The sequence below is a fragment of the Xyrauchen texanus genome, chromosome 10, assembly GCF_025860055.1.
Source record: "Xyrauchen texanus isolate HMW12.3.18 chromosome 10, RBS_HiC_50CHRs, whole genome shotgun sequence".
Lineage (NCBI taxonomy): Eukaryota > Metazoa > Chordata > Actinopteri > Cypriniformes > Catostomidae > Xyrauchen > Xyrauchen texanus.
Genome location: NC_068285.1, coordinates 3,608,238 through 3,627,609, shown reverse-complemented (window position 1 = coordinate 3,627,609; position 19,372 = coordinate 3,608,238). Strand labels below are relative to the sequence as shown.

General features: G+C 34.8%; 2 protein-coding genes across 2 annotated transcripts in view; one reads left to right on the top strand and one right to left on the bottom strand.

Moving 5' to 3' along the window:
• LOC127650298 (neoverrucotoxin subunit beta-like) overlaps nucleotides 1-19,372 on the top strand; it is an 86,918-nt gene that overhangs the window by 27,159 nt on the left and 40,387 nt on the right. The window lies entirely within an intron of this gene.
• The window catches only part of LOC127650785 (H-2 class I histocompatibility antigen, K-D alpha chain-like), an 11,159-nt gene continuing 4,000 nt past the window's right edge, over nucleotides 12,214-19,372 (bottom strand). The window contains exons 2-5 of the mRNA XM_052136423.1: nucleotides 14,280-14,516; nucleotides 13,906-14,175; nucleotides 13,399-13,677; nucleotides 12,214-12,323 (exon numbers count right to left, since the gene is read on the bottom strand). Coding sequence (XP_051992383.1) covers nucleotides 12,214-12,323; nucleotides 13,399-13,677; nucleotides 13,906-14,175; nucleotides 14,280-14,516 — 896 coding nt within the window. The remainder of the gene's footprint in view (nucleotides 12,324-13,398; nucleotides 13,678-13,905; nucleotides 14,176-14,279; nucleotides 14,517-19,372) is intronic.

Below are 19,372 nucleotides of genomic sequence, written 5' to 3'. Positions count from 1 at the left end.
CATTTCATTCGCTTCTACTAATAATGCATTGACTGGAGTAGTTTTAATTGCTCCTAAACATATTCTAAGGGCTCTATATTGAATTCTATCTAGACTTTTTAATAGTGATTCTGAAGCTGCCCCATAAATTATGCATCCATAATCAATAGAAGATCTGATCAAGGCTTGATATATTGTTAGCATTGAGTCTCTTTCTGCTCCCCATTCTTTCCCAGCTATTGCCCTCATCACATTTAAAATCCTCCTGCATTTTTTATCAACTTCCTCAATATGTTTTTTCCAAGTGTATCTCCCATCTAACCACATTCCTAAATATTTAAATGTTTTAACTTGTTCTAAAGGTTTCCCATACAATAGTAATTCATTATCCTTAAAATCTTTTTTCTACTGAATATCATATAACATGATTTACTAGTTGACATTTTAAAACTCCATTCTATACTCCATTCTTCCACCTTTTTAATAGCTGTTTGCATACCTGACATCACTTGTTTGAAATTTCTTCCTCTCTTCCAAATAGCCCCATCATCAGCATACAGTGCACATCCCACACCATATCCTAAATTGTCAAAAATATCATTAATCATGATATTAAAAAGAATTGGACTTACAACACTCCCTTGAGGAATACCATTTTCTGCTTTATAAATTAAAGATTGACACCCTCCCACTTGAACTACAAATGTTCTTTCAAACAGAAATTGAGATAACCAATTATACATATTCCCATCTATTCCTATCCTTGAAGCTTTAATTAACAACCCTTCTCTCCACACCGTGTCATACGCTTTTCTATATCAAAATACACTACTGCCATAATCTCTTTCATAGCTATTGTCTTCTCTACTTCATTACTGACCTTGATTAATGCATCCATGGTTGATCTTTTACCTCTAAATCCACATTGATACTTACTTAATTTACCCTTTTCTCTAGATCATATGTTAGTCTATGAACTATAATCTTTTCCATTAATTTACATAAATTTGAAGTCAGAGCAATTGGACGATAACTTCCTGGGTTAGCTGAGATTTTTCCTGGCTTTAAAATTGGAATTACTACAGCTTTCTTCCATATTTTTGGAATAATTCCTTCCATCCATATTTTATTATATAGCTCAAGAATCTTTAATAATATATTATCTGACAGATGCTTTATCATATTATAGCTTACTCTATCAACCCCAGGAGTAGTATTTACACATTTATGTAAAGCTACTTTCAATTCTGTAAGTGAAAACTCTACATCCATACAGCTTTTATTGCTATTTCTTTTCTTCATTATATCAGGATTTTTGTCTAAAATTTCCTTTCTCCTTATCTCATATTCTTCTCCCAAATCTATTCTATGTGCACTTTCTAAAACCTTACCTAACATGTTTGCTTTATCTATATCTATTACTGCAACTTTGCCTTCTTCAATTAAAACTGGTATTAGAGTAGACTTCCTTCCTTTCCCACTCATATTCCTTAACATATTCCATATTTTATCCAAAGGAGTATCTTTTCCTATGGTAGAACAAAATTCTCTCCATCCTTCTTTCTTCGCATTCTTAATTATTCTTCTTGTTTTAGCTCTTGCTTTCTTATATTCCAACAAATTACTCATATTCATATTTTCCCTGAGATGTTTAAATGCCTTATTTCTTTCTTTAATTGCATTACTGCACTCTTCCTTCCACCATGGAATATTTTTGTTTTTCTGACCTGTCCTTCTTTGAGGTATATATAATGTTGCAGCTTCCATTATTATATTTGTAATTGAATCACAAAATGTTTCTACTGAATCTTTTACCACTAAATCTTTATTTTCTTCACAATGCTTACTAAAAGAATTCCAATCTGCCTTCTCATACAACCATTTCTTTTGTAGAACACATTCTGGATTATTATCAATATTTATTTTACAAATAATTGGAAAATGATCACTTCCAATTGTGTTCTCGCTATTTACTTTCCATTCACATAGGTCAGCCATACCATTTGATATTAGTGTTAGATCTATACTTGAAACCGTATTTTCTGCTACATTATACCTAGTACCTTCTCCTGTATTTAAACATACTAGTGATCTGTCATCCATGAGCTGTTCTATTACTTCCCCATTATAATCTATATTTGAGCTCCCCATAGACAATTATGAGCATTGAAATCACCACACCATAATTCCTTTGTCTCTTTCTTAATCTTATCAAACAACTTAATAGAAATCTTCTTACATGGATTATAAAAATTATATATTACAACTGATTCTTCTCTAAAATATATTTCAACCACAACACATTCCATATCCTTGACCTCACTTAATTCCCTATAAATAGTTCCTTCTTTTATAAATGTTACCACCCCTCCCCCTTGTTTCCCAACTCTATCCTTTCGAACAGACTTATATCCTGGTAGTACAAATTGCAGATTTGGCTTAAGCCAAGACTCTTGAACACAAATTACACTTGGTTTATGATCCATATCCAAAACAGTTTTTTTTAGTTCTTGACCATTTGCTACAAGGCTCCTTGCATTCCATTGCATTACATGAATCACCATTTAACTACTCAGATACCTGTGAAACTACTACTGCTGCTTCTCTAGTTAGAATTTCATGAATTGCGTTCACTGAAATCCCAGAGATCCCTAGGAATTCTGATGCAGCTTCTAGAATTGTTTTAATCTTGGCCGATCTGCTTGGCAACATAGCAGTGACATTAATTACCTTAACAATAAAGGCTAGAAAGTTCTCTTTAGTCATTATTAAAGTACTATCTTTTATATCACACTGTTGTTCTGATTCTTTAGCTTTCTCCATTCTTAGGTCCCTTGGGTCTTGATTGAAATTATCCCTCTTCTCTTCCCTCCTGACCTCCTTACTTTTACAGATCTTCACTGCTTCCGCATAAGTGACTTTATGCTCAGACTTGTATTTTTGTACTTCTCTTGCTTTAACTTGTACCTCACATCCTCCATATGCTGCACTGTGAGCACCTCCACAGTTGCAGCATTTTAATCCATTCACCTCTGTGCATTTATCATATTCATGCTCACCTCCACATTTTACACATCTTACCTTCCCCGACACACTGCAGCCACATGTCCTATTCGTTGACATTTAAAACATCTCAATGGCATTGGGACATACACTCTTACTGGGTAACTTATATATCCCATTTGAACCTTTTCAGGCATTTTCCTTCAAATGTCAACAAGACACTTAAACTTTCTTGTCGTTGTCCTTCCTTTGTTTTATACAGTCTTCTCACATTAATAACCTTACCTCCTCTTAAATTCTCATACATTTCGTCAGTGGATATATATGTTGGAATTCCATATATAACCCCTTTTTCCACCTTTTCTACTCCAATCTCTTTGGTTGTGACCTTTTCTCCATTCATTTCTTTAATCTTGAGAAGTTTGTTTTTTTCCCAATATCTTTCACTATGATCAAAACTCTCCCAAGTCCCAAACATTTAGCCAAAACAACTGACCCAATGATTTTATCGATTGCCTTGGATAGTCTTATTGGATGCAAATGTATTCCTGTACTCTTTTCAAATGTCAACATAACTTTGAATCCAGACTCCTTAACATTTTGTACAGTTTGCTCTCTTACAATTTCTTGATTTTCTTTTGTCTTTTTTTTACTTTATCCTGCATTAGTTCCGTCATATCTTCGCTATCCTCTTGATCCTTGAATTTCTTACGTTTTGAATTTTTTTTCTTTTGGCTTTTTCCCAATACCTCCGTAAATCCTTCCCTATCCTCTATTATCGATTCTTCAGAATCTTCCTCCATGACTGCACAACAGCCGTCTAAAACTATCCGAAATACCTTTTTGGTGTTTTATGGCGGTTTAACAAACTTATCTTGATGGCAAACAAACGATCTCTCGTCTCCAGTCCGGTGCCTTGAACCGACCAACTCGCCTCCAGCTAACTACAAATCACCGCGAGAGCTTTCTAATATGCGCGCCACTGAGTGACGTCTGTACATCCGGGTCAGAGAGCACCTGTCCATCAAAAGCTCACTATCCAATCAGAGTAGATCACTGTTAAGCCCACCCCCACGAGAGGTTTGTCTCAAAACAGCAAATGAAAAACTGCGGCGTAAGTTGAAATCTGTGGCAATGTATTCAGAATCCACGATTTGCGAAAACAAATCTTTGAAAAACATTAACAAAAAATGAAGCATATTTGAAGAGCCTGTTAAATTCGTGCGACTGAGTTCATTTTTTCATTTGAATTGTGTTTTTCTTCTTTTGTAATGGAATATTTTTGATAGTTTCTGAAAAAGTTACGTTCAGTTTTATAAAGTTACATTCATTATTATTGACAATCGTAATTCCATAGTTTCATGGCGGGTAACGTACTGTGCTCCAAAACATTGGTGCTGATTGGCCCAAGAGGAGTCCTGTGCGCCAATGAACGCTATCTATCGATCTGCGCTCGATTGCTCTTCCTTCATCCTCCAACTACCCGGATGTCTGTCTCAGTAACTTGAAATTGAATTTGAGAACTGAATCTGAATTGTGAGAAGTGAACGTGAAGATATATAGAGAGTTTAATTTTCAGTGAGGATCAAATTTTATTGGACTTCAGTTCCAAATGATACAATTCAGATTCAGTTTTTGAATAAATTCAATTTTATTTAAACAATACAATTTCAAATGATGTGATTCAAATTCAGTTTTTCAATGCAATTATTCAAGTTTAGCCATTCAAATTCAAATATAAATGGTTCAAATTCAGTTTCTGGTGGCACATATTTCAGCCGAGTCTATGGGTCAAGTGATTTTGACCATGCGCAAAACAAATAAACAAAAGAAAAAACAATCCCTTCACATTGACGGGATGCTACGGATCTCCTAAAGGGACATGGTGGTGCAAAAACGATGAGATGGGAGGAAAAATATTTTTCAAATCTTTTGCGTTCTCTCGCAAATATTTTTGTTGAATTCAAACAAACAGTACTTCCGGTTTAATTTCGCGCTGGCAGCCGAGCAGTGGTTCAGAGATCACACGTTCACAATGGAGCGGTTCATAGAGTTTTACTTTGAGCTTGGACTCAAGTATAAAGAAATAAGGTCAGTACTAAGTTCAAGGCATGGTTTTCACTTAAGTGAAAGACACCTAAAAAGGATATTACGCGATAGAAGATTATGTCGACGGAAAAATTACTCGGATTTAGTGGACCTTGTTGAGTTCATCCGTAATCAGCTGCAGTACTCTGGACAACCTCATGGGTACCGATGGATGTACGCCACATGTAGAGAAAAGGGCTTGCGTGTGAGAAAAGAGGATGTGAGTTTGGTGCTGAAGGAATTAGACCCAAGAGGAGGATTCGTGAGGACAACCCAACTTTTTTTGGCTCTTGGACTTTTTGTATTAATGGTTGCATGGATGGCTTTTCGAGGAAAATTGATTTTAAGTGATGCACAAGTCTTTCAAGTAGTGCCTATATGAGGTTGAGATGCAGCTTTCACATGCACAACCATTATAAAAGGTGCAAACATTCATTGATGCTCAAGAAGGCAACACATTATATTAAACTATGGTAAAATAAAACATTTCAGTATATGATCTGTGTAATTCATATATGAGATAAATTATTATATTTAGTACTGTCCTTCATATTTCCCACAAAATAGGTTTATACAGATCATATCCTGATATAAAATGTACCCTTGGTTGTTAAAATACTGTGCTGCCTTCTTGAGCATCAATTAATGTTTGTAATAGTTATGCACAAGTGAAAAGCTGCTATCAACATCATATAGAAAGTGTAGGGAACAGATAAACTGTGCAGAATATGCTGGAAATACAAACAAACAAAGTGAAGAAGCTGGAGGATTTTTCTTAGAAACAGTAAGCATTTTTACTTCTCAGGACAAATAAATTAAATCACAAAAATACTGATCACTGATTATCTAAGAAGCCAAACATTACAATAAACCAGGAGGATGCAAAGTTTGAACAGGCTTATGGTCTAATTTAGGTTATTGTGAATTAAATGTAAGTATCTCATGTAAAACGGCTTCATCAGGGCAGTACTAAATAAAAATAATAAAATTTTAATGACACCTCTTATTAGATTTTGCAAGGACACCATTATGACAACATTATTAGTGAACTAGCAAAGTATTTAAGGTATGAAAAATCAATTCTGATTTAAAAACAAAGATGAGACTTAAGAAGTAGTGTGGTTACACACAAGCTTTGGTTTCCTTGGTTAGTTATAACAATGCAAACGTGTACAAATGTGCTCATGGTTTTTAATGATAATATTAAAACCGTTACACACATCGGGATGCACGTCAACACATTTGGTTATATAATAATCATTAATATATCAGCAAAATGTAGGCTCATTGAACTATAATGACACATTATCAGCCTTGTCCCTTTTCATGTAAATGATGTCCTCTTCGGGAACATGTGACCATAAAACCTGTTGAAGATCCTCCTCCATCGTTGAGCTACAACAATTAATTGTTACAGCGTGTGAGTATAATCACATGGAAGTTTGGTTTATTCTTCTATATACGAGTTAAATATATATTAATTTACCGTGAAAGATGGACAACGTCTTTCACCAGTGCGGGAACCACCAGACAGGAAAGCAATGATAATTCAGGTGATGCTGTGCAAATAGAGGAGTAAAGTACACGTTTTACTGAGAGAACGCAAAAGATTTGAAAAATATTTATCCTCCCATCTCATAATTGTTTCACCACCATGTCCCTTTAGGGGCTCCATAAATTTTAACAGTTTTGAATGATTTTTGTTTTAAGGAATAACGGATTTAATCAATATAATGTTCAATTTTATCCTTAAATCTATAAAACGTTGTTTTAAGAAGAAAATTGATATTGAAATGTTGTATAACATATACATAACTATCTTTGTCTTTTGGTGTCTCTAGAAGACCAAACAAAACATGTTTCCATAATAAAACAAATTGAGCATCAATGCAGTTGCAAACATTTTGACAAAATTGCTTTAAAATGGACAGTGCCAAAATAAATGAATCACAGTTTCAGTGCAGCTGTCACAAAAAGCACAGCTTACATTATTATCTTTAAATTTGACAAGAAAATATTTTATGGCTATGTATGAGTTTAAAAGATACTTCTTTAACTTTGTTTGTTATTAGAAACTGATTAGGATTGAGCCAAGCCTTTTTTCCAAATAACAGTATCTGTAAAATTATTCCAATATGACCACACATATGATCTAGTCACGGCTCTCTATTTTAGATGGAGATGAAAAACTTTCCCTTTATATGAATTTAATGTATTGGGCAAAGACCATTGATGAAGATTAAATCTTGACTGCTGTCTAGACAACATACAGACTGTTACACCTGCAGCACCTGCTATCTCTCCTGTATGCCGCCAGAGGTCGCCATCTTCAGAGTACTAACATTTCACGTAACTACATTTCCCATAATCCTCCGCTCAACTGATTATTCTCCCACCTGTTCCATATTAACTGTCTATTTAAATTCCCTGTTTTCTCACATTCTTTGCAAAGTCTTGTTTGCCTAGTCTACATTTCTGAGCCTATTTAAAATTCCTGTTTCCCCTGTGTTTTGACACTGCTGGCCTTCTTCTGGTCTGGACAAAATGGATGTGTGCCTGAAGTGGCCCACAGGTAAAATTGCAAATACAGCCCAAATATCCCTAATTGCATGTGGGCCTTTTTAGGCAAATATGTTGTACTCACAGCCATGTGTAATCTGTATTTGACCCTAAAGTGGCCCATGTTGTAAATTGTGAATATGGCCCTAATATCACAAAACAAATGTGGGCCACCTTTGTCAAAAATGTGGCACACTCGACAAAGGCTAATCTGGGTGTAAACCAAAAGTGGCCCAGTTATCTTAAACCATATCAAGGCCAGTTTTGGCAAAGATAGTGACAACACGTCCTCACTAGCCAGCGGTGGCCATGATTACGTAGTCTCTTGTTTGTGCGAGGAAGATATGTTTGGTTTAGCTGAAGAAGAGTTTCCTGCATCACCCAAAGTAAATCTCAGATCTTGTCAGCTGAATTGAGGGCTCTTGTTGAGCAGGTCACATATATTAAATGGTGTATGGTTAATTTTTAACAGCTGGATGACTTGGAAACATACGCGAGGAGGTGTAATCTGAGGATAGTCGAGATTGCAGAATCTGCGAGCGAACACATTAGGCTTGAAGTGGTTAAAAGTTCTTCCTAGTGCACAGGTCAAACTCCCAGATGTTTTTGATGTGGTCCATCGTCTCGGGAAGATTCAGCAAGGTGGTGGAAGATTGTGAAAGGAGAAGGTGGCCTGAGGTCCAAAAGGCACATGCAAAGGGGAAGACGGCATTCTTCGGTCAGAATTTGGATCTGACTATTTTTCAAGAGTCTCTTTCTAAAGATAGTCATTTTTGGAAATTGCAGTTGGACAGCAAGATATGGCTGTCTCATGGTTCGGTACATTGAGCAGGGGTTTCCTGTTTGAAATAAATAACTATGCAAGTGATTGAGGCAGCGGGCGTTGTCAAGCCCTGTCCGGGAGAGGAAAGTGGTAAGGGTGCTTAAACCTGAGCTAAATTATGTAATTATCTAACACCTGTCTCTAATTCCAGTGAGCACGAGGAGAGCGGCATAAAAACAGACATAGAGCCTCCAGCCAGGAAAGAGAACCCGACAAGCCAACCCAGTGCACTTGTATTGTTGTATGTTGTGAACGATTGTAAGAAAGATGGCAATTAAAGCCTTACCTTTTTTTTTTTTTTTTTTTTATTTCCGGTTTCGGCACCAGTGTAGCAACCCTCACGGGAAGGAGGACAGGAAATGAGATTTGCAACAAAAAGGTAAGGCTTTAATTGCCGAGAAATTAATAAGACAGGTGTTAGATAATTACATAATTTAGCTCAGGTGTAACGCCCTTACAGCTTTCCTCTCCGGACGGGCGCTTGACTACCCCGCTGCCACAGTGATATTTACATTCATATTGTGCGGAGTATGGACACTTTATTTTATTAATCCTGAAGTCTTATAATGTGAATCTAATAGTAGGGTATTATCTTAAGTCTGATAATGATCAGTTATTATTTTTAGTGGAGGAAAAGCTTGAATATTGGCAGTCAAAATTTCCAAATGCCTACTTATTGATTGGAGGTTATTTTAATATTGTTTTAAAGGAATCTCTTGATAGATGGCCACTCAGTCGGCCAACAAATGTAAGTTCTTCTTTGAAAACATTTATGAATAGGTTTGAGCTTATAGATATATGGAGGGTTACACATACAAATGATAGTGTACACATGGAGCAACAAAGCTTTCACGAAATTGATTTTTGGTTAGTCTCAAAAAATCTTGACAAAGATAATATTTATGCTGATATCACGGCAACTTTATAAATAAAATGCTGTTTTAAAATTGTACTTTCCTCTGAAGCTTGATACAACAGGGGCTCTTCTTACTGGAAAATGAATAGTTCAATACTTAAATATAATGAGGTTAAGTTAGAGCTGAAAAGACTTATTTTTACCAGAATAAAGCTAAATATGAAAATTAATTCAGCTGCAATTAGGAATTGTTAAAATTTGAAATTGGGAAATACTTTTATTCAGTTCTAATTTGGCTAAATCAAAATGTCTTGAGACGAAGAGGTGAAATTTTGTCTATTACCAATACCCAGAGGTGGGAGCAAGTCATACATGTTCAAGTCACAAGCAAGTCTCAAGTCGGGATAGCATCTGAATTTTATAGGCTTTTTTCTGAACTCCTTTCCCTTTCCTTTTAGAAGTGTATTCAGAGAGCCTAAATTGTTCTGAGCTCACAGCTAGTATGAAGTCATTTGTTTAATACCTAAACCTGAAAAGGATCCTCTATTACTAGAAAACTGGAGACCAATCAGCCTTCTTAATAATGACTATAAATTGTTTGCCCTTATTTTCTCAAGGTGATTCAACTTGCTTTGAACAAGCTTTATGGAAAAAAAAAACAAAAAACATTATATTTATTAGACTTGACTTCGACCTTATTGATTACTCTGATCTTATTATGGATGATAGTTTAATTCCTTTTGGGTTTTTTTTTTGTTTTTTTTACTTTTTAAAGGCCTTTGACACAATTAAGCATCATTTAATTTTTTTTTGTTTTGGGCCATACTTTTGTAGTGCTATGAAAACTGTGTATGCTGGAGTGAAATTAGGACATGGTGCAACACAGAGATTTGTTTTAGAAAGAGGAATTCGGCAAGGCTGCAGTCTCGGTATATCTCTTTCTTACTGTAGCTCTTTTGTCATGTTATTAAGGATAGTAAGTTAGAAGGAAATCATATTTCTGGTGAAGTATTCAGATTAGTCCGCTAGCAGATGACACAACCTTGTTTTAAAGAAACTCTATCCAGATTCATCAGGCAATAAAAACTATTCAGATATTTTCAGATGCTTCAGGTTTAATATTAATAAATGTGAAATATTAGCCTTGAAAAGCTCCAACCTTTTTATCTGTGGATGATATTCCTGTTAAAGAAGCTGTTCATTATTTAGGTGTTGTTGTCTCGAAAAGTGAACAAGAGTTTCTTTGATTTTTAATCCTGTCATTGAAAATATAAAAAACTAATGTAATCTTTGGTTATTTCGGGACCTGTCCCTTAGAGGTATCTTCTGGACTCACTTATGTTGCTTCATCTATACACACAGACAATAAAATTGTTAAAGTTAATGATCAGATTTTACCAAATTTTTATGGAAAACCATGTGCACTATATCATATAAATCTGTTGTTATAATGTTGTAATTTTACTGACATACTGTATCAGTTGGGTTAATTATGAGCATATCAGTCGGCTTCATACTTCTCTACATAAAGAAATTACCCCAGATTTAAATGGCAGAAAATAATGTCAATGTCACTTTATTTATAAACTTTTATAAAACTAAAACACAGCTGTTGACCAATGTGCTGTACATAGTAAAATATAAGTTCAAACTCAATAAAAATACATAAATAAAATAAACAATCCACAGCAATACACCTATAGGGCATAGAAAGAACGATCACCTCACTGATTAAAAGCTATTGCAAACCAATATGATTTAAATTTTGATTTAAAATCGATATAGTCGAGGTGGTTCTAATAACAGTAACAGGAAGACTGTTCCAGAGTTTAAGCTGGCCTGGGAGAGAGATCTCCTTCAGTGATTCAGAATGATTCATAACCATTAAAGTAAACAATACAAAAGATAATACAAATCCAGTGGAGTGACAGTCAACTTACATTACAACAGTATTAACACACTGAAAGAGACATTCACAAGGTCCAAACACAGATCAAATAAACATCTTAAATTAGAAAAATGTAGTAAAAGAGACTTTAGAATAGTGACTAATGCTGAAAAATGTTACTGTGCAAATGAAAATAAAGTGCATCTGCAGTACGTGACTGTAACGGGGGTTGAAATGGGGAATGGAGGCGGCGAGAACTGGCTAAACATTCACATTTTTTGTACAAATAAAACAAAGACTTCTGAATGTTCGTGATCTCTGATCCTTCAGATGTCACGATCTTAAAAACAGCATTCATCTGTAATGGATTACATGAACATGAACATGGGCTTGAGATTACTTTAGTAATAAACCTTTGTTAGTCAACACCACTGCCTGCATCCACAAATGCAAGTTAAGACTTTACTATGTAAAGGAGAAGCCGTACATCATCACTGTCCAGAAGCTGCTGACTTCTCTGGGCTCGCTCTCATCTCAGAAGGAAAGTAGAAGAGTGGAACCATGTTTCTTTGGTCCGACAAGTCCACATTGTTAATAACACAAAATGTTTTTGAAAAACAAAGCTGTTGTGTTATCCGGGCCAAAGAGGAAAAGGACCATCCAACATGTTATTAGCGTCAGGTCCAAAAGCCAGTGTCTGTATGGGCCAGGGTGTGTCAGTGCCCATGGCACGAGTAACTCACATGTCCATGATTACACCATGAATGCAGACAGAAATGTACACATTTTGGAGAAACATATATACTGTCATCCATCACAGTCCTTTCAGGGACATCAGTGCATTTTCCAGCAGGACAACTTCAAACCAAATTCTGCCCGGATTACACATGTGTGGCTGTGTATTAAAAGAGTGCAAGTGCTAGATTCTGCAGTCCTGACCAACTCCAAAATGATTTTTTATCCTGCTTGCAGAAAGAAATGTCCATGAATCTGACGTCGAGATACCTGAATGATCTCTTACAGTGTGTTTGATGAATCATTCTCAGGTGAATCAGCAGCATTGAGTCGTTCAGTCTTCTCAGAGTCACTTTTCTCTCTTCTGTCAGGCTCATTACAGTTTAACTGGACTAGAAGAGATACAGCAGATTGTACATTTACACAATACATATACATTTCATAACCATGTAAATATGCTTTATTATTAGCGAGAGAAACACAATCATATGTGTATGTAGATTTAATATGTCAGCACTAAACTTTTTGTCTCACTCCAGCTGTAGATGAAACTGTCACTTGCCCCAATCACACCAGTTTGCATTGTCACTAATGTTAGTTAATCATGTGTGCATTTATGTCTTACCAATATTTGATTTTATATATTAAAATTGTTGTTTTGAATTAAGATAATTTAAAGATATCATCAAGGTATTGTGTTCTAGCAAACATGAGATTTTGTCAAAATTGCAAGAATGACTTGTGATTGTCTTGGGATATTTCAATATTCTTATATTTTCCATTCAAAAATATTTCTAAAGTATATTGAAGTTAAAGGGGGCGTTCACACCAAACGTGTTTTTGCGCTAGATTGACGTCTTGAGCATCACGCCCTGCTGTGTTTAATTGACCCATGGCATAAAATAAACAAAATGTTTTTTTTATAGTGTATTGAAGAGTTAATTTAACATTAATATTCCAAGACATTAAATGATCAAGTTCTTGTGCAATTAATGTTGAATATTAATTTTCATCCTGTGAGATTTAGAAAGACACCTCAGACATCAAACCAAGAAATCTGACATACAATTATTGAAAATGGATTCAAGAACTATTTTAAACAACAGAACATTTAAAGTAATAATTTCTGTATGAAATAATTTGAACTCACCATTAGACCTTTTTCTTTTGTGGATATAAACACAAATCGCAATCATGAACACTGTAACTGCTGCTATGATTGTTATAATATTTGTTCTAGATGCTTCACTGCAGTTTCTGCAGTTTCCATCTGCAGAATTACAAAATACAAAAATATAAACACATTACAAGCACCGAAATGTATAATTACATTCAACAACTATTTTCAGATGTACACTTTAAAGAAAGCTTAGCCTCTTTTACAAATGTGTGTTCAGGTCAGAAGCTTACACAAATACAACAAATGTCCACATATTCACTCAATACTGAAGATATGATCATATTTACCCCATTCTGATATAACCGGCTCTTTTACACTGATGTGATTGACATGGCACTCAAAACCCTCTGTCTCATTTCTGTGGATCTCCACACTGATTCTCAGCTGAAAGGTTTCATCACCGTTTGGTCTGATTCCAGAAGAGTTTACATGATCCAGTTTAATGCCGTTCAACATCATATTCATCTCCAGGTGTTTGGGGTAGAAACCAGTGGCCAGACAGGTCAGAATCAACTTGTTTTGGTCTTGAGGAGATTCAACAGCAAACATCTCAACGTCTGGACGAGCTGGAGCCAAAAGAACCAACAATAAATACTGTTATAATTCATCATAAAGAATAATTCAGGATATATACATCAAATTCCAGAGTCTAATGACAACATGAACACATTCAAGTTTTCATACTTTTATTTGATTCATTTCCTCACTCTCTTTAATTAGTTTTTGTACAGGACATACATTGTTTAAAAATACTGCTAGAACTACTATTATTACTAAAACTTATTGAAACATACTTCTTTGAGTATTATTAAATGTGGAGATCCAGTTCATGCAGTTGTTTAGTTGATCCTTGATGATTTGGTTTCGATCTGTTTGGCGGTCCCACTTCAGTTTTGTTTCTTTGGCTTTGGGATTTTTATTGATCCACTGTGTTGTGTTAAAATTAAAGGCAATAAAATCTTCTCCATCATATTGATACTCATTAAACCCCTCCAGATACTTGATTGCTCCATCAGGAAGTTTCTCCACCTCACATCCAACTCTTCTCTGAACTACATGAAGCTCTACAATCACAACACAAATATTGATTAGAATCTCACACAAATTATAGATAATTACAGTTTCATAACATATCTGATGATTGATCAGAGAAACCCATTAAACTCACCAGAACACTTGGAGTTTGTGCAGTTTGACAGAATATTAACCTGATGTAGAAACCAGTATCTAAACTCATGTAGTTCAGGAACATCTCTCCAGATTTCTGATTTCTTCCAGTCTTGTTCTTCATGACTGTAGTGAGAGATCTGTCTATCATCACACACACTAACAGCACTGAACACAGATCCAGAGAATGTGTCCGGTGTGGAAAGGGCGGTGTACTCATACTGGAGTGAGTGTTTCTCTGGGGAAAAATAATGTAAAAACAGTGTCTTTGCAAAACATACATTCAATAGTTAATGGGCTGGTTGTAAAATGGAAGTCAGAATATGATGGGCTGTCTTTGTATCACTAAACTATTTGGGCTGTTTATATTGAGTTTTTCTCACTAATCACAATGTAATCACTGATCCAGAACTGAACTGCAATAAAGTTGGCTTGATGTTTGACATTCGACATTCACAATAGTCACAAATTAATAATTAGCATTTGAATACAATGACTTACAGTCTTATAACCAACTCCAAAATTTGCATCTAGATATCAGCAAAAATGCACATCTATGCAGGGCTCCAGACTACATAAAATGACTAAGGAGAAAAATGGCTGGTTTTAGTAGCCAAATCACAGAATTGCTCGATTTAGATTAGGGTTCAGAAACCAGAAAGTTTGTATGTCTGTATGTACACAAAGTATATACATTGTTCTACAATCTTTTCTTAGTCTTTTCCTATTACCAGATGGCCCAGACGTAGAAACTACAAGAGTGCAAATTGAATGAAACCCCAGATGCATTTTATTGTGCTACTCCAATCCCAATCAATAATTATTAAGATGCCTGAAATACACATGAGACTCTTATATTGAAATGTCTGCACTACCAGTAGTGAGCTTGCTGAGAATGTGAAACTGATTCAAACTGTTAACCTGAGCTCCTGAGTTCATACCCTCAGTTCGGATGATTCATGAAAAAGATCCGGTTCAAAGGAATCGTTTGTTGACGACTCTCTTGCGCTGTGATTGTTGTGTTCAGTGACTCATCAGAAACTGAACGTGTGAAAAGCGTCTCGAGACACACTGATGCTCTATTGAATTATTCAGTAACTCACATCATGATATCTGATGAAACCGCATATGAAGCACACAAACCGACTGATAAATTATAGTCACAATTAAGTCGCAGTTTGGAGCCCCTTTACATCCTTTTCAAGTTGTTGAATGTTATTGTTGTGCAGTTTGATATCTTTAACAATCTGAGAAACAGTCTGTCAGCTTGTCAAGTTTTTCACAAGTCACAGTTGCTCTGTCAATGGAGGTTATCTTAATGTGAGTGGAATCAATCTTCACTGTTGAATGGCACAAAAGAGCGAAGACAAAAAGACACCATGTTTAGCTTTTCTCCCGGTGAGATTTTAGAAGGAGTGGAACAAATAAGAGTTTCAAAAATCTCTTCCCGGGCACTAATTTCCGTCTCTTGATGTTCACCGAATCGCATCATGTGCTGCTTACAGCGGCCCGTCAATATGTCGCTCTCCTGGAGGGATTGTTTTTCCTTCTTTTTTTGTTTCGTGACTAAATTAAAAAAAAAATACCAAAATAATACTCCTACACCGTTTAAATAACGATAACTCGAGTCTTAGAGACGAAATTTCAACCTGTTAGCCACAAACTCCTCAAAAGGAAACGGACAGATGAAACGCTTCAAATCCTACTTCCTGTTCTGACAAGTGACAGGATTAAATTTAAAATCACCTTAGCATAACATTCATGCAGCTTCACTTTTAGGGGTTGTTTGGCTGATGCCGCCATAAAAAAAAACAAATAAATGAGTTAATTACGCCATCCTGTAATTAACAGGAAATACTAACCCAAATCGGAAAGGAAGATTCGTGGTTTCAAAACAAGAGGGCGAGAGCGACACCCGACGACACCCCCGTCACACTGACACGCTGATAGGCTACAAAACCACCGAATACTGATGAATATTATGCATAACAGGGAAAATCACGGTTATACACAAATTACAACCTTGGGGAGACTACTACAAGACATTACTCTGTCTCACTCAGCACATTGATGACATTAAAGGGAATAAATATAGACTAAAAGCAGCAAAACTTGAATTAGATTTGACAGAGAAAATAGACTGCTGTGAATAAATCAAAATCAGACTGATCATGATGAGAGTGATCTCACTCCTCTAACTGTTCAATTTATGAAGATATTTGCATTATAAAATAAAGAGTTGTAAAGTTAAAACGATGAATTACAGAGAGGAGGATGATATCAACTGAAGAACATGAGACATCATTTCCATTTGTACTACAAAGATTTATAGTTCAAGTTGAAATGACAAAGCAAGAATTGTGTGCTGAAATCACACTAGCTGGTGTATATATTTACTTGTGTACATTCATTTACAGCTTGAAATCTTTCGAGCTGTCTCTGTTCAGTATTATTAACACACACACACAAAAGGTTTCTTACCACACTTGATTTGGAGTGCACATACTGAGCAGTAATTATATTATAACATAGTAATAATAATAATAATGGAGATCATCTCTCTGTCCAGTTGTGAGTAAATAATCCACTGAGGACGATTCATGATACTTTCGTTGCCAACTATTTCATTGAGAAGTTCTTAATGGCTGCTGCTGGGTGTACACTTGCAGAATCGTACACGCCCACCCTAAGAGAGGGAAATACCGCTTCAAATGCCACAAAACAGCATATGAATGTTCAACCACAAACTGTTTCCTGAAGTAAGTCTCTTTCAAACAAAAAAAAAAAACAGGGGTCACTTTTGTACAAACACAATGTTTCTCCTAGCAGGTGTTTTATATGGAACAATGGTAATATAATTAATAATAAGATGTCATTGTACATGGAGAATTGGGTTTGGCACAACATATTAATTGTAAACCAGCTTATTTGACAAGAATGGGCAATACTGGTAACTCATACCCTAATTTTATTTCAAAATATGTTTTTTTTTTTGTAAATGAAAAAGTATTTAACAACGTGAATTAGGGCTATCCCCAATGGCATAATAATCTTAACCAAATTCTCAAATATTTTATATTAAATATTGTAAGTTTGATATTAATAATACAACCTTACAAAATCCTCAACACCTGGTAAAAGTCTCTTCTTTTTGATAAATGTTTTAATAACAATTTTATAAGAATTTCCTTTAATGTCAGATCCAATCCTCCATGTGAATCAAATAAACCTCATTGTATATCTTGGCACAGCATTTGGACATTACCATATAAATATGTTATTTCTAATAAAATAAAATAAATAACTTACCAAATTATTAATAGATGTTGTGTTGTAAATGCAGCCATTAGTAGATGTATTCATACTGTTTGTGATAAATGTACTTTTTGTAACACATCATTTGAAGATATTGAATGTTTATTTATTTTTGGACTGACTTTAAAATAGATATGGTAAAAAAATAAACAAAAACTCTTAATTTTGAACCTTATGACATTTTATTTGGTTTTAAAACCCTCTATTTTCTGAAAAACAATAAATTACATTATTTGATATTTTAATTATTTGGCAAGGTTTTATAATCATAAAAACAAAAAATAACTCCAATATATTGAAAAAAACTTTCAAACATGAGATCACAAAACAAAAACTTATTAAAAATATTAAAGCTTTTCAAATTCATATAACTAAAAAATATAACTAATATTATAAGCAATTTTATACCAGTGATATTTTATCATTATTATTTTACATATATGTTAACTTTTATGTTTTAGTTGTTGTTATTCTCTGTGTCACATATTCTGAACTGTACCACAATGCCTTATATTTGCATTGTACTTGTATGTAATTGCACTAAATCAAATGAAGAGAATAATAGAAAACATAGCTGCTAACCCTCAGAACAGCAAGTGAAGCGTCATGTTGGAAGGTGTTTAGAAGCTTTGCAAGTGAGAGAAGCGGCACACTCAGAAATCACCGCACGTAGCTGAACATAGACATGCAAATGAACATGCGCATGTAGCAAACAGTGTTGCCATGGTCTAATCTGCATGTAAGTTGAGTCTCCCTCGTGCACGCCAGAATGTAAGCTCTTTTCAAGTAACACACACACAGTCAGACCTCTGCAAGTATAATGGTTCTGTAGATAGATCAAACATGTCATAGGAAGTCTTCATGCAAGTTCAATGAATTTATTTGAACCATATCATGCAGGTGGCCGAGAAGAGCATCAACGATGCTGCAACCTAGAAGAAAACGCATGCAAATAGAAAAAAACGCATGCAAAAAGAAAAAGATGCAAATTAAGAAAACATCTTACATCAGTTTCACAGCACACGTGTACTCCAAATACTCACAACACAACCAAATATAGAAACGCGCTGCCAGTAACACAGACCACAACGGAAATGTTTCCGGGGAACCAAATAAGTGCCCGGCTGGGACGTGCTTACAAGCAAAGAGCTGATATTGACAAGAAGTGAAACCGTCTATAGTTTTTTTTTATAAATAAACTATAATATTAAAATAACATTGTAATATATTGTATATAGAAATAATATTATATTGTAATATTATACTTTTTTATAGTTCTTCTACTCTTTGCTTACAGCTCAAAATTCTACTTTATTTTATTTTATTTATTTATTTATTTTTTCCCTCAAAACATACAGAGATTAATTTTTTATGAACATACAACTTGTATACAATATACAAAATGTATTAACAATATGTTCAATGTCATCAGAAATGAGAAAAGAACAATGAGCTGAAAACTAAAATAAATAAAAAAGATAGAGAAGAAGAACATGAAGGAAAGATATTAATCTTTACATCAGTTACACCAGAGCCATTCTCTCCATGGCTCTGAGTTACACTATACAAATTCTTTCATGTTATGTTTAAATTTTCATAAAGAAAAGTTTCATAAGAAGGTGTAGGTAATGTAGGGTCCAATGTTTTAAAGTTGAGACACTGACACACAGATATTTAACGGATATAAAACGCATATTTTAACAGTTTTTTTGTAAAGTAAAAATACATTTATTTGCAACCGTTGTTAACAGCATTATATTTCTGTCCTCAGAACAGCTA